Raw genomic sequence first — 24278 nt, 5'->3', positions numbered from 1 at the left:
TGTTGTTGTTGTTGTTGTTGTTGTTTAGTTCCTGGGGTCTTGTAATTGTCCCAGGTTTCCATTAACATATTACTGGTAGCGTTTCCTTTCCTCCAAGCCTTGTCAATCAAGAATCGAGCCTTTTCAGCTGTGTGTACTAGACCACCTATCGCCTCCATCTCATTATATGTTAGCATGCCATGTTGGAAGAGAACGTCGCTAACATAGTTCAGTTTTGCCGTGGTGTTCAAGTCATTGTATATGTAGTTAAATCTTCTCTGGCGTAGAGTCTCCATGCTAGGGTAGTCAGATCGGTATTGGCAAGACATGTGCTCCTGAATGCTAGCCTTTTATGCTAGCCTTTTATTTGTCTCCTCCTCTAAAGGGGGTGGTGTCTCTATTGACCCATCTCAATACATCGATTGGTTTATGTTATTTAAAGTCACTTAAGGTTATCTGTGAATAAATGTATTTAGTCTCTACAAACGTTACCAGGAGATACTATACTCCGTAAAAAAATATATTTTTTAAAAACTTTCCAAACATGTACAAATAGTCAAACACCGTTCATCTGAAACACTATCTGAGGGCCACATTAGTCTCTAAAGAGACTAAGAGATCAGTAGATACAGAACTTTCCAATCATGTACAAATAGTCAAACACTGTTTATCTGAAACATTTGAATGTGAATTCCCAATGGGCTTGTGTTTTCCTGTTTTAAAACAAATACATTTTTCACAAAACCTACATTTCTCTCCATTTAAATAGTTTGAATTGTGTTTCAAAAGGCCTCATCATACTCATGCACACCAATTGGGCGCTCCTCCCTCTCTCACTTAAGTCTTGACTTGTTTAGTGGTTGTAGTAAGAGGGAGGATAGAAAATAGAAATGGCGGTAAAAGTATAATATACTTGAACGAATAAGATTGAATGCAGTAAAGAATCTCTTATTAAAGTATGTCTTGCTCTCCCCCTCTCTCTCTCTCTCTCTCTCTCTCTCTCTCTCTCTCTAACCCCCCAGCCCCCACCCTCATGCACACACACACACACACACACACACACACACACTGTCTGATCGTAAACGGGTCATAAATGGGTCCACCATCACTTTCTCTGCCGGCCAGCTTAGAATATCAGTAAAAACAAAATATTTTTAAAGAAACTTCACTTTTATCTTACATTTGTATCCAATATTAGGAATGTGATACCTAGAAGTGGTCTCTACAAGAATTCCCTTAGATAGGAGCAGTGTCCTGGGGGGAGAGTGCCTAGATGATGCCTGTGTAGATTGTTTAGTGGAGTCGGAGTCCCTTCATTTTATTTGTAAATAGATTGTTTAAAACAAAAAATCTCTTCCAAAAATGTACAAATAGTCAAACACTGTTAATCTGAAACACTATTTGAGGGCCACCTTAGTCTCTAAAGAGAATATCAGTAGATACAAAACTCTCCAACCCTGTAAAAGTCAAACACTGTTTATCTGAAACATTTGAATGTGATTTCCCAAGTAGATTGGTGTTTGCCTGTTGAAAAACAAATACTTTATTCACCAAAACCTTCCTTTTTCACCATTTTAAATTGACTTGTGTTTCAAAAGACCTCATCATACTGCACACCACTTGGGCGCTCCTTACTCACTTACTAAAGATTATATGTATGTGTAGAAGGATGTTGCTTTAGCGGCCGCAGTAAGATTGAGGACAGAAAATAGAGATGGTGATAAAAGTATAATATACGTGAATCAATAAGATTTAAAGTATTAAAGCTTATTTTCTTAAATTATCTCTCACATATCCTGTCCTTAAATGTGTCTCATCTCTCTCTCTCTCTCTCTCTCTCTCACACACACACACACACACACACCCCCCTCCTTACTTCCTTTCTTGCCAGACCAGCAACCTTTGACCTGGCTAGTATGAAAATGTTGCCTCTGTCCTGCCATGCTGGTACACATTTCAGACGGGTGGGGTAATCACACACACACACACACACACTCTGACTCATAAGATCTGGAATAAAATACATTTAAGCCTTTTAGCTTACATTTGTATCCAAAACTAGGAATAGGGTACATAGCTGTAGTCTTGACAAGAACTCTATTAGATAGGAACATTGGAGATAGAAAGGTTGGGGCCTATTGACATAGGAAAGTAAAAACTGGATTTATGTGTTGAAGTAGATTGTTTTAGGGTATGCTGTAGAGTGAGGACAGAAAATAGATATGGTGATAAAGGGGTAATATACATGAATACGATTGAAAGTATTAAAGCTTCTTTTATTAAAATATTTCTTTCTCTCTCTCTCTCTCTCTCACACACACACACACACACACACACACACACACACACACATACATCCTGTCTGTAACGGTTGTGAAAAAGGGACCATTGACCGTTTAAAGCATTAATGTCACTGTTTGATGCATTACACCATAATTAGCCTTGTGCTAATTTACTTCGGCAGTCCCCGACGAGAAGCCCCATACATTGCGCATCAGCTTAACACACACACACACACACACACACATTTACACCATAATTAGCCTTGTGCTAGTTTACTTCGGCAGTCCACGACAGGAAACCCATACATTGTTCACACACACACACACTCCTCCTGCCTGTAACAGGGGTCATGAACAGTTCCCTGGATAAGCTCCTTATAACCCCTAAAAACATTAATATCAACATTTGATGCATTACAGCCTTAAGGAGGGCATCCCCGCCTTACTCCGCCCCTTCGCGCATGCGCATTTTTTCAATTTTTTTCAATTTTATTTTATGCATAATTAATTAGTTTTATATTAAATTGATATGTTTGCCCCTAGTGGCAGGTTTGGGAACTAAGACTACCCGTCTATATACTACTGTTGGTATAGTAAGATATGCACAAGATGTTGAAGAGTGAATCCTTATCTGTGAATCTACTAATAATATTTCCAGTCATTGATTAAATGCTTGATAACATAGAAATCTATTCTATAATTCTTGATTCTAGTTTTATGTGCAGTTATGATAACAGTGGAGATGCAACTATTCATTGTTTTATTTCTAGGGAAGATACCGATATCACAAAAATTTGAGTATCTACCGATATTAGTCCGACACAGACATTTAAGACCATTTATGCTGTTAACAACACATTTGTTCTGAGTCATTTCAAAGACTTATAATTCTCCAACTGCGCGACAAATATTGTTTTCCCTAAAAGAAGAAACATGACTCCGCTAAAATGCAAAATGTGTACGACGTTTGGATTGGATTTTACATTTTCAGCTCTCCGATATTCAATCTCGATCTCTGATACTGATACTGACCGATACCGATATCCATCCCTAATTATTTATTGATTTAACAATTATCCTCTATGATTATTGTTGTATAAAATATTTAAAGTCTCAGTTAATTAAAGACTGAAAATTGCTTCAGTAACACAATAACACACTGGGTTTGCCGAAATGCAGGTTAAAATTAGCATGATTTTCACCAAATGAAAGTCACCTCAGCCGATGTCCTACAGGAAGTGTTCTGTGTGTGTGTTTGTGCGTGCGTGTGTGTGTGTGTGTGTGTGTGTGTGTGTGTGTGTGTGTGTGTGTGTGTGTGTGTGTCCTGACGTTGCAGATGTGTTTACCAGCTGTGCTTTGTCTGGAACAGCTCCGACGCTCTCCACTATCACAGGCTAACACCAGGCTATTGCGAGAGGGGGGGGGAAACAGACGTAAACAAATTAATCATCGCTAACAACCGTCACCTCTTGTTGTCAACAACTGGTTAGAAACATCTGGTGTCGTGGTTATCACACAGATCAACAGCTGTTGTTGGGACAAACCTACATGAATACAAAAGGAAGGGAAGGGCCTGCTTTGTTGTCATTCAACTGCTATGCATTGGTATTAAAAGATAAAGATCTATAAATGCTTATACTCACACAGAAATGATTGTGTTGCCAACAGAGGAACCACAGTCACAGTCAAACTACATTTCTCAGACGTGTGTTGGCAACATCAGATATAAAACTTTTCTGTAGACTCAGCTCTTTCGAATGTCTTTTTTCTCTCTGTAGCTTCCAGATAAGCCTGATATAACACGCTTTCTGTACACGGACATGCACATACATGCACTGTAGGTTGCTCACTGTACACAGCTGCGTTAAAGGTGAAGTAAGTAGTTTATAGTGCAATCTAGAGGAGAGGCTGAAATTTACAACAAAGAACTGCTCCTCTGCTCACCCCCCTCCCTTCCCTGAGCGCTACGGTATCCGCAGCTGGACAAATGTCGTCCTCGTCGTCTTTCTCTGTGTCAGCAGATGAGGTTCGTGAGGTGAGGGAGAGGGCGAGCTACCGCGGCCGTAGCAGACGAAGCGGAGAGAGAGGAGGCGGGACTTCCGCTACAAGTAAAGCGACGCTTGATTTGTTCTCTCGCGTTTGTCCTTACAGGCTCCGGTAGAAGCATGGCGTCTCGCTGCTAACAGTGGCTATGCAACCGCGGCCCGCGACCATGTTATTTTACATGACTTTTTGAAACACTACGAAAATGAAACAAAAACTATTATACAGCGACTAGACAATGCAGGAGCACATAATATGTAAAAAAAAAAAGTGGATTTTGGGTTATATAAACCCATAAATACTACACAGTGTCCCTTTAAGTGCAGAGATTCTGTTCGAAAAACGTGGATGAAAACGTGGAAAAAAATTAACCACCGCAGAATAAAGAATTATGGAGCGATAACTGGAAACAGTCTGTTCACAGCATTTTTTTTCTCTCTTCTCGGCATGTCTAAAAAACATGGCTGGATGACAGAGTGGAGTCATAGTCAACATAGCTTGACCTCACACACAGAACATCTCTGAAGGAATGAAGCAGAGAAGAACAGAAAGAGGGAGAGCGTGAGGGCAGGACTGTAGTTGTGTATATGGTAAATGGCTTGTACTTATATGGCACTGAGCTACCATGCAGACCATTAAACTACATAAACAACAGACTCCATTCATCTTTTGTTTCGTGACTCAAAGCCTTTCAGGTAGCACTGATAGAGCAGACAGATTGACAAGATAAGCAACAGGTAAAAGTGGACCAAACAAACATTATTCTAATGTCAGATTACACGCTCCACAAGAACACAGAAATGTGTTCTTTGTCTCGAGGTAGCAAGAACAAGAACAACTTAAAGGGACAATATGTAGTATTTATGGGTTTATATAACCCAAAATCCACTTTTTTATACATATTATGTGCTCCTGCATTGTCTAGTCGCTGCATAATAGTTGTTGTTTCATTTTCGTAGTGTTTCAAAAAGGCATGTAAAATAACATGGTCGCGGGCCGCGGTTGCATAGCCACTGTTAGCAGCGAGACGCCATGTTTCTACGGGAGCCTGTAAGGACAAACGCGAGAGAACAAATCAAGCGTCTCTTTACTTGTAGCGGAAGTCCCGCCTCCACTCTCTCCGCTTCGTCTGCTACGGCCGCGGTAGCTCGCCCTCTCCCTCGCCTCACGAACCTCATCTGCTGACACGGAGAAAGACGACGAGGACGACATTTGACCAGCTGAGGACACCGTAGCGCTCAGGGAAGGGAGGGGGTGAGCAGAGGAGCAGTTCCTTGTTGTAAATTTCAGCCTCTCCTCTAGATGGCACTATAAACTACTTACTTCACCTTTAAGTTCTGGTCAGGACATTTCACACTTCTTGAAATACTCCAGTGCAGAACTCCTGAGAAGTTTGCATAGGAAAAGACAACTATTCCACAATAACTGCGTCCACTTCACATTTCTGGCCAATGGCACAATAGTTGTTGGACACCACCATACAAGAGAGAGAGAAAAAAAAAGAAGTTCTGCCCAGATGTTGTGTCAAGAACAAGCTGCAAGAACTCCCAAAAGGGGGCTGCAGGAAAATAATGATGATGTCATACTTTGCTCGCAAGCCGTGGGAGAGAGAACACATTTGTCAGTTGTTGCAGAGTATGAACACACCTTTAACAGTTAACCTGCAGCTCCGCAACTGCAAACACATTGTTGTGACGGTTTTGGAACAACAAATCCACTACAAATCCCCTGTAATTCCTGATCAACCGATACAAATATTATATTAGATGACGGCACGCAGAGAAAAATCCAGCAATAACACAGGGAACAAATACGTTTTAGATTGTTTATGTGAGGAACTGGGTTAAAAATGAATTTAACCACTGGCTCTTTAAGTTGTTGTTGATTAAAGAGAGACTTGTGTTATTGCATTTAAGAACATGGCGTCTCTCCTCAACATAGCAAGATATCCAGACTCTTCTGAGCTGGACTTTGCTCAGTTTGAGCGTGGATGGGTTTTGCCCAGTCTGGGGGGAGATGTTCATCATGTCTCAAAGTAATGGGAGTAACAGCTTTTCTGCAGGAACTGAGAGAGGCAGAGAGAGAGAGAGAGAGAGAGAGAGATTTTACGTGCACAACACATAATGTACTCGACGAATTGGAAGATACTGAAAAAGCGTCTTTATGTCATGAAACTTTGTCTACAGGTTTGATTCATGACTAAAAACAACACGGTGACAACACATCATGACATATCTAATTGCGACACAAGGAAGTGCACAATTCATCATTTTTATTCTACCCTTAGAATTATAACTAAACCTTGTATCTGACCAGAGGTGGAAAGAAACGAAATACATTTACTCAAGTTACTGTATCGAATACTTTTTTTTGTGTATTTTGGATTTTTTAAGTATAATTTAAAATCAGGATTTTGTATTTTACTAGAGTACGTATTGACTCAAGTATTGTACTTTACTAAATCTTAGTAAAGTACTTAGGTTACTTTATAAATCCTATCTGTTACTGAGTAAAAATACAAATTCAGCACAATAAAGACCTACAGGGGGAAAATATACACCAGAACCAGACGAATGATGATGTGATTAGCACCAGCACTGGCGCGTGAACATAGATGGCGCGCGCCAAAAGTGACGTAATATCCTGTGTCGCGCCGGGCGCGTGAGCTCCAAAATAGTTTTGGATTTCTGAGCCCTTGTCATATTTCTACTACCCTCACACCCCACGCAAAGTAACTAAGTAACTTTTACTCAAAGTACATTTCAAATGAACTACTTTTTACTTCTACTTGAGTACATTTTCAGATGACTACTTTTACTTCTACTTGAGTAATATTTCATCAAAGTATCGGTACTTTTACTTGAGTACAATATTTTAGTACTTTTCCCACCTCTGTATCTGACAGACAAGTGCGTTGATCCCTAAGAAATGAATTGACATGAAGTTGTTTCAACTTGAAGAAGCTTCTGACGTCATGAGCTGCTGTTGTCATGTATGTGTAACTGCACTTGCTACATTCTTCAGGGTGTTGGCAACTGTGTAGTCACGCTTAATTTACTGTGGAGAAGAACGAGTTGCTTAGCTCACTATATTTCCAAATACTAGGGCTTCATTTTCTTCTTACTTGACAGCTATTTCATATCTAAAGATCCATTTATACAGAGGTGGAAAAAGTACTAAAATATTGTTCCTCAAGTAAAAGAACCAATACTTTGATGAAATATTACTCAAGTAGAAGTAAAAGTAGTCATCTGAAAATGTACTCAAGTAGAAGTAAAAAGTAGTTCATTTGAAATGTACTTTGAGTAAAAGTTACTTAGTTACTTTGCGTGAGGTGTGAGGGTAGTAGAAATATGACAAGGGCTCAGAAATAAAAAAAACAAAAACTATTTTGGAGCTCACGCGCCTGGCGCGACACAGAATATTACGTCACTTTTGGCGCACGCCCTCTATGTTCACGCACCAGTGCTGGTGCTAATCACATCATCATTTGTCTGGTTCTGGTGTATATTTTCCCCCTGTAGGTCTTCATTGTGCTGAATTTGTATTTTTGCTCATTAACGGATAGGATTTATAAAGTAACTAAGTACAACACTTGAGTCAATACGTACTCAAGTAAAATACAAAATCCTGATTTTAAACCAGATTTTGTACTTCAAAAATACAAAATACACAAAACAAAGTATTCAATACAGTAACTTGAGTAAATGTACTTCGTTACTTTCAACAATGACCTGTTGGTTAATCAGATATTGTAAAGGCAAACCTTTACAATATGTCATTTTAATCACTTCCCTCACAGTTTGAGGAAACCAGAGTTGAGGGCCTTAAAGGCTGGGCAGAGAAATATAGAATATCAACACAACACATTACTTGTTTTTAAGAACATTTGATTAATTGCTGCTGTGGATTATCACGGGTATTGTTTTCTTTCTTAATGCCTTAGTGCTGATTTCAATTACTGCGTTTGTTTTCTCCTTCTTCATCACCACTCCCACCGAACAAAATTGTCTCAAAAAGTCGGTAAAGTCTTGAATCTTTCTTTGACTGTAGTGTCTTAGCTGTTGAAGGATGGAACAGAGATTTCCACGTGTCATCGAGCGAGTCGAGGCAGAACACTCGGTCTTCTCTGACCCCCTCTCTGGCACCCCTGGCCTTTTCACCACTTGTTGCCTGGTCATGCGTGCTGCATTCATGATGGGCTGCGGCCAAAACACCCAACTGTCTGCCACACGGTCACTGCTCGCGCCACACAGTCACAGCTCTGCGAGGCAAAGTATGGAAATACTGTACGCCCAAGAGACGGAGAGACAAAAACATGTTTAAAAGCTGCAGAAAATTATAGTGTTGTAAATCCTTGTATAAATAAAGCGTCAGTTTCAGCAGGCATTAATTAAGCTTGTTCCACAGCCGAGGAAAACAAACAAGACTAAAGTTGCTTCATCTTACTTTTGTGCTGTTTCAGGCACCATCGAGTAAATATGTTTTCCAGATGACCTGATGGGTCTGAATGTTTTAGAACTCGTATTAAGTTGGTGCTTAATGGGAAAGTAATGGGATTGTAAAAGCTATTGTTTGGACACAGAAAGCCATTGCAGTAATGTAGGGACCAGTGTGTGAAGCTGCAGCTTTCTGGATGAGCTATAGCTATCATGGTTGTAAATGTAACATATTGTTTTAATGTGTTAATGGGATGATTTTGAATCTGTCTTCACGGCAACGTCTTCTAGAAGACATCAAAACATAGTTAAAGGGACAATGTGTAGTATTTATGGGTTTATATAACCCAAAATCCACTTTTTTATACATATTATGTGCTCCTGCATTGTCTAGTCACTGTATAATAGTTTTTGTTTCATTTTCGTAGTGTTTCAAAAAGTCATGTAAAATAACATGGTCGCGGGCCGCGGTTGCATAGCCACTGTTAGCAGCGAGACGCCATGATTCTACCGGAGCCTGTAAGGACAAACGCGAGAGCACAAATCAAGCGTCTCTTTACTTGTAGCAGGAAGTCCCGCCTCCTCTCTCTCCGCTTCGTCTGCTACGGCCGCGGTAGCTCGCCCTCTCCCTCGCCTCACGAACCTCATCTGCTGACACGGAGAAAGACGACGAGGACGACATTTGACCGGCTGAGGATACCGTAGCGCTCAGGGAAGGGAGGGGGTGAGCAGAGCAGCAGGTTTTTGTTGTAAATTTCAGCCTCTCCTCTAGATGGCACTATAAACTACTTACTTCACCTTTAAAAACAGATATTTTTAGTAAGTAAGTGCAACTTTTTTGTGTTTCAGTTCCGTGCGTGTCTGTGTTTTATGGCAGTTTGCATCTGCAATTCCTTCTGTTGTTTCTGTCCGTATCTCATATCTCTCCTTTTCTACATCCGTACGACTAATGTATGTAATGTATTTTTCATGGTTGTCGTTCACAGATTGAGCTGCACGTGCACCTCGATGGAGCCATCAGGTTGCAGACTATTCTTGACATTGCCAAGTAAGTTAGTTTACTTTTTTTTTTAATCTCATCAGAGTGCGTTAATATTGACATTGGATTTGAAGTGTTTGTTTTGTGCTTGTGTCAGGTGCACATAGTTGTTTAGATAAGAAGATAAAAATACAACTTTGCTCCTTTGGGTCGTGTCAAATTTGCTGTGAATGTAATTAGTGCAGAAATGTAAATGTATTATCCAAGTTATTAGAAATATTTAAATTTTGCTCTTCAAATACCACATTTAAAGGATCCTTAATTTGTTTATGTCAATATTGGGAAAAAAAAAGTTTCTTTGTCTGATTTGAATGTGACATTCTTTTAATTGTTATGCCACTTGGGGACATTCATTTAAAACACAACACTGACATAAATATCATGTGTGGTGAACATGCAAGCAAATTTAAGGCTGCTCAATTATGCAATAAAGTATTAATTATTATAACTCATTGACTTGAACTTCAAACAAATATAATTTATTACAAAAAAGTGGCTTTAAAAAAAAAAAATTTGAATGAACCTTTTGAATTTATCATAGAATAAACTATAAATTGCTGTGCTGTATTGTATATATCTTTACTCATGCTGCGTGCTGTTTTCTGGTATGAGCGGGACAGGAAGTCAAACACCATTACAACATTAAAAGCGCTACTTTCAGAATAAAAGCCCCTGTTTTGTAACTCATAATAATTATTTTGCTGACCTCCGCCAAGGAAGTATAAGTTTTCGCTTGTTTTTTCTGTCTGTTAGCGACGTAACTCGAAAAGTCACTGACGGATTTGGATGAAATTTTGTCCACAATGGGACCAGGAACAAGTGATTACATTTTGGCCGTGATCCATAGACGCTATTACTATTTTTTATTGTTATTATTATTTGCTATCGTGCTGCCTTGTTGTTAATTGTTTGGGGCCATAATCGTAATAATCGTAATTGAAACACAAGTTTCAATTCATTGCACAGCCCTTTAGCAAACAAATGCTAATTTACAACACCGGGAGATATGAGAACAATATTGATTCTCTTATTTTTGTTACTTCTGTCGCCTCTTCCAGAAAATGTGATTATACAGGATTCTATAACAACAACAAGCTCCAAAGCGACACACTGTTCTGTGTAGGCTTATATTTTTATCAGGCTCATAAAACCATTATCATTGAAGCTCTATCTCATTAGTCCAAATAAACCCTGGTGTCAGTGGCTCATTTATTTGTTTACTATCCAGCCGTCAGCTTCAATATGCCACACCTTTCTGAAATTTCTGAATTCAGAAAATGAAACAAATTATTGTGACAAATGTCTCCACTGTGCTTAAATCATGTCTCTCCTTTTTTTTTTTTGCCCCCTTTTTCAAACTAGGAGACGAGGCATCTCTCTGCCAGCGAACACGGTGGAGGGGATGAAGTCAAAAATTATTCTTGAAGAACCTGCAACCCTCACTAAGTTCCTGGGCAAGTTCGCCGAGTACATGCACGTCGTTGCGTAAGTGCTGACATAATTACTAGAGATGTGTTCTGGTTGGGCAGGTGACGGGCAGTCCAAAGAGCAGGATTTGACTGATTAAGAGTCGGGAAAGTTTACGACGAGGGTCAAAATCCAGTCAGGCAATTAATCACGTGCATTTAATACAATTATGTGTGCTGTAAAAGTTTGGGGTCTAAGACGGACTCAGAATGCATTACTTCTGTAGCACAAGGACGGGTTGGTTTTAAATGCGGTACAGGAACACATCATTACTGCGATCAAGTGTCACCTTGGAGACCAAATGAAAAGGAGAGTAAACTGTTTGAGGAGCCTTTTTCCGGTGTCGTTCTGTCTTATATTTAGTCTTCAAGTGACGGCGCTGAACAGTTTCAGAAAGGACCAAATGCAGTCTTTCAAATGTACAATGGCCGTAAAAATCTTTCAACAGTGGCGGTCTGTGGCCGGACTGCAGCGCACAGTTGTGCTGAATGGACCTTTCTGTGTCAAGGCTCTTGAAAGCGAAGCAGCTTGAACACAGGGAACTTACCAGCTGAGTTCAGTTCATACAGAATGTGGTGAATGTGTGTTTGGAGAGAGGCCTGGAGAACAACAGGCATTCAGACCGATGAGCATTCATTTTCATTGTAAAGGCTCGAAAAAACGGTGTTGTTCTCTACATTCGAGTCTAGAAGAAAGATGGAAATGGTGTCAATCCCCAACTAATTTGGCAACACTGCTTTTTGATTTCGCTTATTTAGACATATAGAAATATTTTAGTTGGAAAAGCTGTCACTGGTATTTCCCAATGTGGTATTTTAACCCGTGTATTTTAACAGTCTGCTGAAAGCCATGCATATCCAAAACATCTGGTGATACTTTTGGTCTGACAACTCCAGAATGAAATATATATCGACAGCAAATTAACGAGTTGCCAGGATTTAATGCAAAGCATTCATGTTCCCACGGCATGAAAACAACAGCTCTTTCTTCCAGTTCTAGCACCACAAAAAGATTAATATTAGCGATATATTCTATGGTTGGACTGTAATGGACTTTAGTAGAAATGTTCACATACTAAAATCCTAACTTTGAATGCTAATATCACAGAAAAAATGTGTAATATTAGGGTCTGCTGGGAGCTGATCTTATATTACAATTCAAAAAAGAAAAAAAGGCTTAAGATAGGATATCATTTATTTTGGTTCCTCACTTTTACCTAACCATATGGGCATGTAGCTAATTATTAATGCAAGATGATGCCTGTATTTTTTTATTTTATTTCTTTTTAAAGTCAACGTGACATTTTTTGTTTAATGTTGGTATAAATCTCTTTACTAAAACCTCTGTAATTTCACTCTGCTTTATTTCAGCAGCATCAGACTTTGCACAGCTCATGTCCACATGTTGTTACATGACCTCCATGTGTTTTTAAGCTCCTACTGCATATTTTAAAGGTGATATTTGCTTTAAAATGCAATATTTTTTTAGGCGAGAGAAAAAAATCCTTCAGTTATGCTGTGTTCCATGTACATTTACTCTGACACAGTGGCATCTACAGTGAAACTTACACCTCTGGTGGAATCTCACAAGTGTTATCTTTATTTTGATACTAAGATAATCCACATAGAGCTTGTAACTGCATAGGTTTACTCTATTTAGTTTGGGCATGTCATTTTTCGAGCAGGGACTCCAAAAGGAGGGTCAGGGAAGAAGAGGTTTACTTGAACGAGTTGAGTTTAATGCGTAAAATACCGTGGTGCGGTGACACCATTGTTAAAACAAAGCCAGGGCTCTAGACTAACATTAAGGTTTGCCTTTTTGTCGTAATCCCATATACATCCATATTAACGTCTGCACACGCACATTAAATTGTGACATTACAACACTGTTAGATCAACAGGGATACTCTGTTTTGTTGTGGCTCTATGGTAAATGTAGGACGACATACAAACACAATAAACAAAAAAAAATGGCAGACTTTATTTAATAATTACTAACTAACTCTAATGTAAATATGAAACTACTATACCATATAATGAATATAACTACACAATACTGTGGTGTAGCGTGGTCTAGTTTAGAGAGTATGTTGTCGGTGCGCATTTGTCAAGCAGCAAGTTTACATACAAGGGTGACGGATATTCGCTGGTTAGATAATAAACAGAGAAGGAGATAATGTGGGGAAAATACAACAATTTTTTGGCACATATGCTACCAACATGGTCAAACTCTAGAGCCCTGGACAAAGCATGTTAAAGAAGTGGCACATAATGTCATAAATGTCATTTCTTTACTACTGTATACTGTATGTGTGTATTTATTTATTTTTACAATATTGACGAGGAGGTAACGCTTAAATAAAATACAGACATTTTGAAGGACTCTTGGTTCCACCAAAGGTTCAAACAACCCACACTAATGAGATTAGTACTGCTACCTACTGTAATCACATTAGTGTGTGTAATTCCAATACTGCTCTTTTGGAAAGCTGTCTCTGTGTAGATAGTGTATCAGCAGTAGTGATGGCTTCATTAATTATTGCTAAGATAAGTTTATCAAAGGGTGGTGTTATTCAGTGTGTTTGTGTGTGTTTTTGTCTCTGCTCTTTCACAGTGGGGACAGAGAGGCCATAAAGAGGATAGCCTATGAGTTTGTCGAGGACAAAGCAAAGGAAGGAGTGATCTATGCCGAGGTTCGATACAGCCCACATTTTCTGGCTAACACCAAAGTGGATCCTATACCATGGGACCAAGTAGAGTAAGTATTTATACGCTACTGCTCAAACGTTTGGGGTCACGTAGAAATGTCGTTATTTTTGAAGGAAAAGCACTTTTTTTTCCAATGAATATGACATTAAATGAATCAGAAATACACTCTATACATTGTTAATGTTGTAAACGACTATTCTAGCTGCAAACGTCTGATTTTTAATGGAATATGTACATAGGTGTATAGAGGCCCATTTCCAGCAACTATCTCTCCAGTGTTCTAATGGTACATTGTGTTTGCTAATCGTGTTAAAAGGCTATTGGATGATCAAAAACCCTTGAAAACCCTTGTGCAATGACGTTCACACAGCTGAAAACAGTTCTGCTGGTTCTTTGACGAAAGGGCAAAATTGTTATTTTGACTAAAAATCATTATTTCTAATCTTGTCAATGTCTTGACTATATTTTCTATTCATTTTGCAACTCGTTTGATGAATAAAAGGGTGACCTTTATAGGAAAACACAAACAAATTGTATAGGTGACCCCAAACGTTTGAACTATATTTCTTTAAAGAGCACTTTGTGTTGCCATGGAATGTGTTTATAAATAAAGACAGACTTGACTTTATGTGAGCACTTGTGAGGAAAATGTTAGTTTACCTCAGTGAATGATTTCCTTTTCACACTGTTTTCTTTCCCTCAGAGGAGACTTGAGCCCAGATGAGGTGGTGCGCTTGGTCAACGAGGGCCTGAGCAAAGGGGAGAGGGCCTTCAATATCAAAGCCAGGTCCATTCTATGCTGCATGCGCCACATGCCAAGTAATGAACTGTTCACGCTCCTGTATGAGATTAGGATCCTTTGTACTGTCTAATCTGTGCTTTCTCGGCGTCTCACTTATGAAATAACGAGCAGGAGCACCAGGGGAAAAAAAACAACACAATACACTAACCTGCACTACATTATTGTCCAGTGGATTGTTGCAATGATTCATATCCTATCCTCCTCTTTTAGCGTAGATACTGCACATTGTGATATTAGCATTTAAAGTTAGGATTTTAGTATGTGAACATTTGTACTAAAGTCCATCACAGTCCATCCATAGAACATATCGCTAATATTAATCTTTTTGTGGTGCTAGAACTGGAAGAAAGAGCTGTTGTTTTCATGCCGTGGGAACATGAAGGCTTTGCATTAAATCCTGGCAACTCGTTAATTTGCTGTCGAGATATTTCATTCTGTAGTTGTCAGACCAAAAGTATCACCAGATGTTTTGGATATGCATGGCTTTTAAGCAGACTGTTAAAATACACGATGTTAAAATACCAAATTGGGAAATACCAGTGACAGCTTTTCACCACGCTCAATCCGGCTGCACCAAAGTAAGACAAGTTATTTGTTTACTCTGCAGCGGCAGTCTGTTGTAGTTTAAGTCGCATCTACCATTTCCCCTCTTTTGTCGTACAGTTCAGCTTCAATATAACAGTTTCCTTTCACACTCGGCGTGAGCTGCATGTGTGCGTTTGAGACAAAGAACTACGCAAGTAAAACAAGCCTGCGTGAATATTTACAGGCTGGTCCATGGACATCGTAGAGCTGTGTAAGAAATACCGCCACGAGGGAGTGGTCGCCATAGATCTGGCGGGTGACGAGTCCCTCAACTGTGAAGCCAATCCAGGCCACAGGAGAGCCTATGAGGTGAGAATCCTGAGCCGACAACATAATAATTACTGCAGAAACAGAAAAGCATCGGGGAGATTAAGAAAGACTTATTTTTTATATTTGAATCACTTTCCTGAATTAACAGTTATTGCAACAGCAGCAATTAGAGGTAATCTAACGTCTGACATTGTTTTAATTATAATTATTGTGACTACTCAAACAAATAAAGCAGTGTATTATGCACACGTGCAGTAAGAAGACCATGTGTGCATGGTGGCATTTAATGACTGCGACCTTTATTTTTTATTGGCGCTGTATTATGTAATTCCGAGGTTACGCACATATTTCACAGGCACACAGTCCACCTCGTGTTCCCACAGCCTGATGGAACAATGGCTGCAGTTCATCAGTCCAACAATTAAGAGAAATCCTTAGGAAGCGAAGGAAGCGATGCTTTGTGGCTGTAATACACTGGATGTTGTTGGGGTTTTTTTTTGCTGTGGCTTTAGAGATGGCGGTGTTTGTCCAACCATTTTGTTCCTATTTGGTTAAAGGTCAATTTTTCGCCCATGCAGTGAAATATCTCGATATCTAGATGTCCCAAATGATGTATTTGAATGTATGTCTCTGTGATGGCAACACTGTGATACCACAGGAACACCAATTTTTTTTCCAACTTTGGTACAAGCATTCACTTGGTGTCATAGATAAATGACATTATTGTGATCCAAGACACATACAGTACAGTTAGATTGTTCTCTCTACCTGAATCACTGCCCACTGTTGCCGCCGCGTTCCTTCCATGTCTCAGGCTTGTTGAGAAGCTCCTGAAGGACCGAGTCAACTTGTTGACTTTGCAGATGTGGAACAAAAGTGTTTAAGGTTAACGGCTGACAAAGTGATTTTTGATCGTTATTATTCGGCCTCAGTTTAGTCTTCCGCGAACACAAGCAATATAAGATTATTTGTTTGTCATCTAAAAAAAAGACCCCGCACTCTTAGAAATAAAAGTGCTAAGTAGAATCATATAAGGTTCTTCGGCTTGTCCTCATAGGAGAACCAAAAATGTTCTACCTGGAACCCTTTTGGAGGGTTCCACCAAGAACCCTTTGAAAACCCTTTCTTCGGGAAAGAGTTTTACAGAAGCAAAAGGTTCTATGTAAAACCTCAGCCCATGTAGGAGGTTCCCCCTTATTTCTAAGAGTGTATCAGGTAAAACTATCAGACCTGAGTGAGGGTGCATTTTGTTTTGTGCATGTACACACAAGCAGTGCATCAAACTGCTGCATGACTAGTTTTCTGAAATGTTGCTGTTGCTTCATCTGTTATATATAAAAGAGTTTCCAAAATTCTGAACTTATTTGTCAGTGGTTTTAAATCTAATGTATATTTAAAGTTACTGTCTGTAACAACACGGTACGGAACAAAATGTCCAGATCAATTTCAAGCTTCTCAGAAAATCCTGATTTTTAGTTTTCAGTCACCATTTATTGATGAAGTCAGAGAAAGCCCAAGCAAGTAATCACTTCTGCCTGTCAGGGAATCACAAATGATGTAGATTAATCACTTGATACCCTGCAGTGCAAGAGAGAGAGAGAGAGATCAATCTTACCTGAAAGCAATTGTTTTCATGGCTGTAGTGTGGGGTAGAGTGTGTGTGTGCGGGGATCATTTTTCATATCTGTTCTACGGCAGTGAGCAAAGTTGAACTCTCGTGTGGGTACGAAGGTGTGTAATATAAATTCTTCACATACTTTCATTGCCCCCCAGGTTAACTGGTTAAGTGTGTTGTGTTAAACATGCAGTTGGTAAATAATTCATAGGCTGGCCATGAAGTCAAAGTGTTTCTAAGTATAGTATTTGCAGATGTTGAAATATATCATGATAACTAGCCCTAAACACCAAGAATAAATTATGTCATAATAACTAATTTAAAAAAAACCTCTTTAAATGATTGTTGGGGTGCATGTATGCAAACCGTTTGAAATACGATTTTTGGAATGTTCCTCAGTTGACAACGAGAATCCGAGCAGACGGAGCAGAGTCCACGCTAATACTGAAGGTTATCTTCATGAATATGTAACTTCCAGATATGTGCACATTCAGCAAGCTACGCTGGTGTGTTCAAGTTTAACAACACTAAAGTGAAAAACCCACGTTCAAACGAGAGGTCGGTCTCATCTTCAGTTTTAGTTTTACGAGGCTTTTATCTCCGTGTCACCGTGAACCAAAGCAACATCTTTCAAACAAATCAAAGCAGAATGTGATAAAACACCTCAGCAGAGGATGTAGTGGAGCTAATGTAAACGTTAGATGTGCCGGTTGTGTTGTTTTTGTTGCTCATGTGCTCAATGATTGTTTCCCCCCCCCCCCGACAGGAAGCCGTGCGTTGTGGGATCCACAGAACGGTACATGCAGGAGAGGTGGGCCCGGCCTCTGTCGTGAAGGAGGTAAGCTGCTCAGAAATAACACAGGACATTTATGAAGCGAGCGGTGGAGACTTTTGTCTGACTAAATAACTGTAAGTGACACAACTTGTTCAAATTGCAACAGCATACCTTTACTATAGCAGCAGAGAAAAACAGGAATACGTGTTTTATTTATTGCTGTTTGTTCAGGGTTTGTGTCAACAAGTCTTAAGAGGAGAATTTGTCCAGCAACAAATGCACAAACTACGTGACGTACATACAAATGGATAGATGTGCATATGTGATTATATCTCGGCTGTGATGTCTCACTGTCTTCTTATCTAATCTATTTATCCACAGTATGATCTCATTGCCAAAATAAAGTGATCACTCTGTAAGCAAGCCATCCTCCAAAGCTACATCAGCTCCAAGTGCGCCTCTATAAATAACCTGCAAATTCTGCTGACATGTATGACTATGTGGAAGATATTCTTTGTGACCCCGTCTCGTATTTTAGGCCGTGGAAGTGCTTAAAGCTGAACGTGTTGGACATGGTTACAGAACACTTGAGGACCAAGGCCTGTACAAAAAACTCTTAGCTCAAAACATGCACTTTGAGGTGAGGAACCACTGCATTTTCACCATTTTTCAACGAAAAGCTGAATCACTGAAAATGTTATTAATCAGAGTTTGCATATTATGTGTGGTATGTAATTGATTGAATTAATTTTCAGGGCTTTTCAGTGTCACATGTTATGTATTGTCATCATTACAGACAAAGTGACATCGTTGTCAGAGCTATTTATTCTGTCAGAGTTCACTTACAGTAGCTTAATCTTTAGTGGTGACACAGTGACCTCTAGTGGACACTTGAATACCACAACTGGAAGTAGAACAGTTATTTGAATTCAGAGCTCGTTTTCCTCATCTGTTTGCAGGTGTGTCCTATTTCCAGTAAACTGACAGGTGCCTGTGACCCAGACTTCACGAAGCATCCCGTCATCACGTGAGCGACTTTTTTCTTATTATTTATTTCTTTATTAAAGGTGCATTATGTAATAAATCTAATGCAACTGGCCATAAAATCCTCCTAATATGTCACAGAGACTGAGGAATATATTATATATTCATATAACAAACTGAACTCACCAACAAAAACAGTACAGCCAAAGTATTAAATAAAATATAATATAATAAAAATAAAATATTTTGCAGACCACGAATCATGTTTATGTTTTGAAATCATGTTTTGGCATGTGGCGCCACCTTCCGCTGTCTACCAATCATTGCGGTCAGTAAAGTCTCAGCTGCCGAGCAACCGCGGGTTGCCAGTTATGTCAGAGCTACAATGGCAGAGCAAACGAAACCTAAAAGACCTCGGTATTTTGAATTTGAGTGTAGTAACCGCTTTTGGCCACATTCTTACATAAACATTTTTAACTTTAAACATGATGACACATTGGTGATGAACTTGAATTAAAATAGAATTTTGTTTTGCCTGTGCAGGTTCAGGAAGGACAAGGCCAACTACTCCCTAAACACAGATGACCCTCTGATCTTCAACTCAACCCTGCACCTCGACTACGCCACGGCGCAAAAGTACATGGGATTCACCGAGGAGGAATTCAAACGATTGGTGAGATCAAACGCTTCAATGAGTAGAGAAGTAGTTTGTAGTATTGTTGAAACAGGAGCAAACTTAAGAGGAACAGTGTGTAGGATTTAGCGTCCTCTACTGGCGACGCTGCATGTTGCAGCCTCTTCACCTCCAAGCATGTAGGAGAACTTAAAGCCGTGTTTCCATCATGGTACGGTACAGTACGGTATGGTTTGGAAAGCCCTGGGTTAGGCTTATGTTAGCGAGATACGTAGCGTGACTACGAAACAAGCAAACGACATCAAACGCGACACAGCGGACAGCAAAGGAGGACATCCAGCAGCTTGTTTTTTTGTGTCAACAAGATGTCAAACTTTGTATACGAATAGACTGCGGGCGTTTAAAAAAATACCAATTGCAGGGGAGTTACACTTGATATACTGTACCATTAGTCTGGTACCCCAAAGGAAGTGTACTGAAAAATGGAACGGTTGGAGCCGATTATTTCACTACTATTCCTAATGGAAACGCAAAAAAATACATACCTTAACCGTTCCACTCACGATAGCTTTAAAAACATGGCGGTCCAACATGGCAGGCAACGTAGAGAAGAGCCACTCCTGATGTCATTCTGTGGTACTGAAAACAATTCATTCTTTCAGGTGATTGTACACATTGTAACAGTATTAGTATCATCATTTCATTTTAAACAATGTTACTCACCAGGTTTACATGTGCAGTGGGTTCAAATGTTATTATTTTTGATGAATTTAGCTCAGCAAGAAGGCTGGAAACGGGAGAAACAGGCGAAACAGGCACGAAAGTGACAGAAAATGTGCTCACCAGCATTTCTAAAGATCACCCTCATTGTGATTTTATACACTCAACTGGACCAGCCAATATCACCATGGCAACTTGAGGAGGAATTCTCCCCTAGTAAAAACACAATGTGAGTTTAATCAGTGGGTTTTTTAAAGAAAAGGCCAAGTTTTTTCTAACTGACGAGATCACTAAGATCACTTTACAGTTATGAATGTGATATAAAAAGGTGTTCTCATCTAACGCAGCCCATCATTGACACAAGTAAATAAAAGCTGTAAAAATATGTAGTAACTCTCCTCTGGCAGACTTGCATTAAGATTCCCCCAAAAGCTTTTAAAATCCAGTGAGAATTCGATCTAACCAGATATTGAATAAGCCGATAATGTGCAGCCGAGTTGTCAGAGGGGAGGGTGAGAGAGTGAAAACAAATGTGCGTTTGTAACTGTAAGTTTGGTATGCAGCAGCGGCCTTCTTCGCAAATCTACTCACAGTTTGCCCGGTGAATTGATCGGTGTTCAGCCAATCGGTGTCCTCGCTGATGAATAACCGAAACTGACGGCTGTGACAAAAAAGAGGCCCTGAGGAGAATAAAATACACTGCTATTTTGTTAATGGCTACATTTTTTTCCCAAAACTAATTAATAAACATACTTTTTTTTTTAAATTGACTTTTCGTAGAACATAAAGTCTGCAGAGTCGTGCTTCCTGCCCGAGAAGGAGAAGAAAGAGCTCCTGCGTAAACTGTTTGAAGCCTACGGGATGATACAGAGCACTGCCTTTTGAATCTGCTGGAGGATTTCGAAGAGGGAAAAAGGGGCTGAAAACGAATCCAGGAACAAATCACTCGGAACCCTTAAAACCTCGATCCCCACCTGACACGGGGGGGAATGTGTTTATACTCATTTGTAACCAGATATAAAGCATATAGGATAACAAATAAAATATGCTGCGTATCATACGGCTGCCAATTTTACCTCAAATATCTGTGCATCATCAGCACGAGGGCTTTTTTTTTCCGTCTGCACTCCATTTATGAACGTGAATACCTTATCTCAACCACGTATAAGCGAGAAAGTGTTTTTCCTTTTTTATATATATATATACACATATATATCTGAAGTGTAGCTGCATTGTTAGTCTTGTTTACATCCTGTTGTCATCAAAGAGAATCAGGGAATCTTCAGGAAACATACACAGCTAAAATGTACAGAAAATAAAAAAAAGAGTGAATGCATGTGATAAATGTAGCAGGTAATGATAGTAAGATTTATGGGATTTATGTTTTTTTTTTTTTTTGTGAATATCTTCTTTTGTTTTGTCTAAGGCTCAATTAAGAGGATTCAGTTTCCCTCTTAAGTGAAAGTTCTCCCCTACCACCACACATCAGGTAGACAGCTCAATACCAAAAGTGTAGTCTTGCATGCAAACACTGGGTGGCGCACTACCGTCACAGAGACGGACAGACCACCTGGTGCATTTTACATTTGATATATGCTCTCAGTTCTTTGGATGTATAATATATATTTATTTAAACTATTTTTTCATGTCTAAATGAATAAGCAATTTCCGTTAATAACTACCACATTTCACACTTATGCAAAATCTTAATAAAAGCAATAATGAAATGTTCCTGCATGTCAGACTATTTCTTTCCGTTAATAATCGAATGTCGTCTCACTACAATCACCTTCTTTTTCTACCAAGTGCTTCAAATTTCAAATACAGTGGCAACGTTTTTACTTAATGTTCCTGTCAAACATGGAATTGGGACAAATTAAGTTTGCATTGATGGTAAAAAAAAATCATATTAACCTGATCAAGGCATTTAATAATTTTTTGGATCACCTTAACTATAATATACCTGGGTTAAGACACGTGAAGTAGGATCTTTGTCACCGTTACATCCAGGCCTGATCGCAACATGAAGGAAATGACTCCTTCCAAACTCCCAAGATGACACCATCAAACCATTTTAAAGGTTTAAGATGAGATTAAAGTCCACTGCAGCTGGGATGATCAGGCATCTTAAACTAGAAACCGTTTTTGCTCCAGGACCAATCAGCTTGCAGGATCATGCAAACCTGCAGCCATGCACATGAGCATCTCCTCAAACTCGGAGAAAGAGAGAGAATCAAGGGGAGTCGTGACTCTCATTATGTCGACATGATTCATCCTCATCGGATTTTAACGACACGTTGAAAACTATGCGGTGGTTTGGATTCTTGGCATAATCTGGGTCCTTTAGCACCAATCAATCATCACTCGATTGCTGCGGCCCGATCCACTGACCAGCATGATAATGCTGTCATGTCATAAAGTTCAAGTGATTTCAAAATGGTTTCGTGGACATAGAATAATTCACTCCAAAAATGAAAGAATTCTGCCTTTCTATCACATCTGGAGTCTGATATCACAATAAAGGAATATATGGATGTGTCCGTGTCTGTCTGGTTTCAAAGTGCAACTACTTACCAGATGAGCTAATGGGAATGACTTCGTCCAGGGCCATAAATCTTTATTTAAGTGTGTTACTTGTATATTTTGTGTTTTTTTTTAATTATCTTAATCGTTTTACACACCTTTTTTTTACCCTTCGTTTACATTTTATATATGAAATATGTGTCGTTTGGTTGTACTGTGTGCAATGACGATAAAGAGCTTCTGAAATAATACATTATAAAACCGAAGCTGCAGGACATACAAAATCTGACCGAGGGCCATGATTGGCCCACGGGCCTGCAGTAGAGCATCTTTGAGATTTGCTTGAACTAAGGTCTGTGCATTGTCTCATAATTCAATTTCATTAGATTCCACATTGTAATTGTAATTTTCTATATTAATGCACTTTACTAGCTTTTAAAATCAATAATGATATAAATATATAAACTCCACAATTTGTCGATTTGCAGTTTCTAGCATTGGACAAAATCCACAAGCAATTTGACTTGTCTATAAATGATTATATTGCCGTCACTGAATTGACGCAGAGTTTCTCCATGTCGGCATTGTGATGCATCTTAGACACAATTAATTTCAACGGGCCGAGTAGAATAAGATATTGGCAGCGGGAAGTAAACACACAATGTGCTGTATTAAGGTTAAACCGGGAGAAGAACATCAACAAACATCGAAGACTGTGACAAATGCCAGGACTTACCCAGGATCAGCGCGGTGTTCCTAACAGGCCTGGACGATGATTTGGTGTGCAACTTTTAGAAAAATCTAAATTCAGTTCAACATTTACTGTGTTACAGTTTAAAAAAACACCATCAAAATATGAACTACTACACCCAAATGTAAGAATGATTGTTTGTAGCAATCAAAAATAGAATGGAATAACTTGTAGCCTTTTAGATTTTTCAATTTAATTTCAATTTAAAAACAATCATTTGCACAACCCTAGTTCCTACTAAGTAAGTGCCCGATGGTTGTGAAGTCACTTGTGCATGAAGAAGAAGAAAGAATGGACATAGCTCTGCAGACAAACGTCGGTGTATTAAGAGGTGGACTGGAACACTGGGGAGTGTAACGTAGGTGGAAATGTAAACACTGGACATCCTGTGGACATCGTAATGTACACAAATTCTGTGTTGGGTAAAATATGTGGCCCTGGAACGACTCAAGCGCCGACGTCATTCGTCTGAACTCGGCGGCGGACTCGTTACCTTTACAGCCGCTCTGCGTCTGGTGAACGCATGAAAAAAAAGTAACACAAACGTTTCCTACGTAATTCATAAGTTTTTTATTACACAAAGAAAATTGCTATCACAAAGTTTTCACTTGACATTTAGCAATAAATATGAAGTCTTTACACAACAGTATAATGTTAACTAT

The 24278-nt window shown here is 39.2% G+C and overlaps 1 protein-coding gene across 1 annotated transcript in view; it reads left to right on the top strand.

Annotated features, from left to right (window-relative positions):
• Window positions 1-22034, top strand: part of ada (adenosine deaminase) — a 33275-nt gene extending 11241 nt beyond the window's left edge. Inside the window, exons 2-11 of the mRNA XM_083895380.1 lie at window positions 9730-9791; window positions 11145-11267; window positions 13863-14006; window positions 14661-14776; window positions 15529-15653; window positions 17996-18067; window positions 18543-18644; window positions 18964-19031; window positions 19532-19661; window positions 21123-22034. Coding sequence (XP_083751506.1) covers window positions 9730-9791; window positions 11145-11267; window positions 13863-14006; window positions 14661-14776; window positions 15529-15653; window positions 17996-18067; window positions 18543-18644; window positions 18964-19031; window positions 19532-19661; window positions 21123-21227 — 1047 coding nt within the window. The 3' untranslated portion in view covers window positions 21228-22034. The remainder of the gene's footprint in view (window positions 1-9729; window positions 9792-11144; window positions 11268-13862; window positions 14007-14660; window positions 14777-15528; window positions 15654-17995; window positions 18068-18542; window positions 18645-18963; window positions 19032-19531; window positions 19662-21122) is intronic.
• The last annotated feature ends 2244 nt before the right edge of the window (window positions 22035-24278 follow it).

Source organism: Microchirus variegatus, assembly GCF_963457635.1.
Source record: "Microchirus variegatus genome assembly, chromosome: 9".
Lineage (NCBI taxonomy): Eukaryota > Metazoa > Chordata > Actinopteri > Pleuronectiformes > Soleidae > Microchirus > Microchirus variegatus.
The sequence above is the reverse complement of the archived record's forward strand: the minus strand, read 5'-3'. Positions and strand labels throughout refer to the sequence as shown.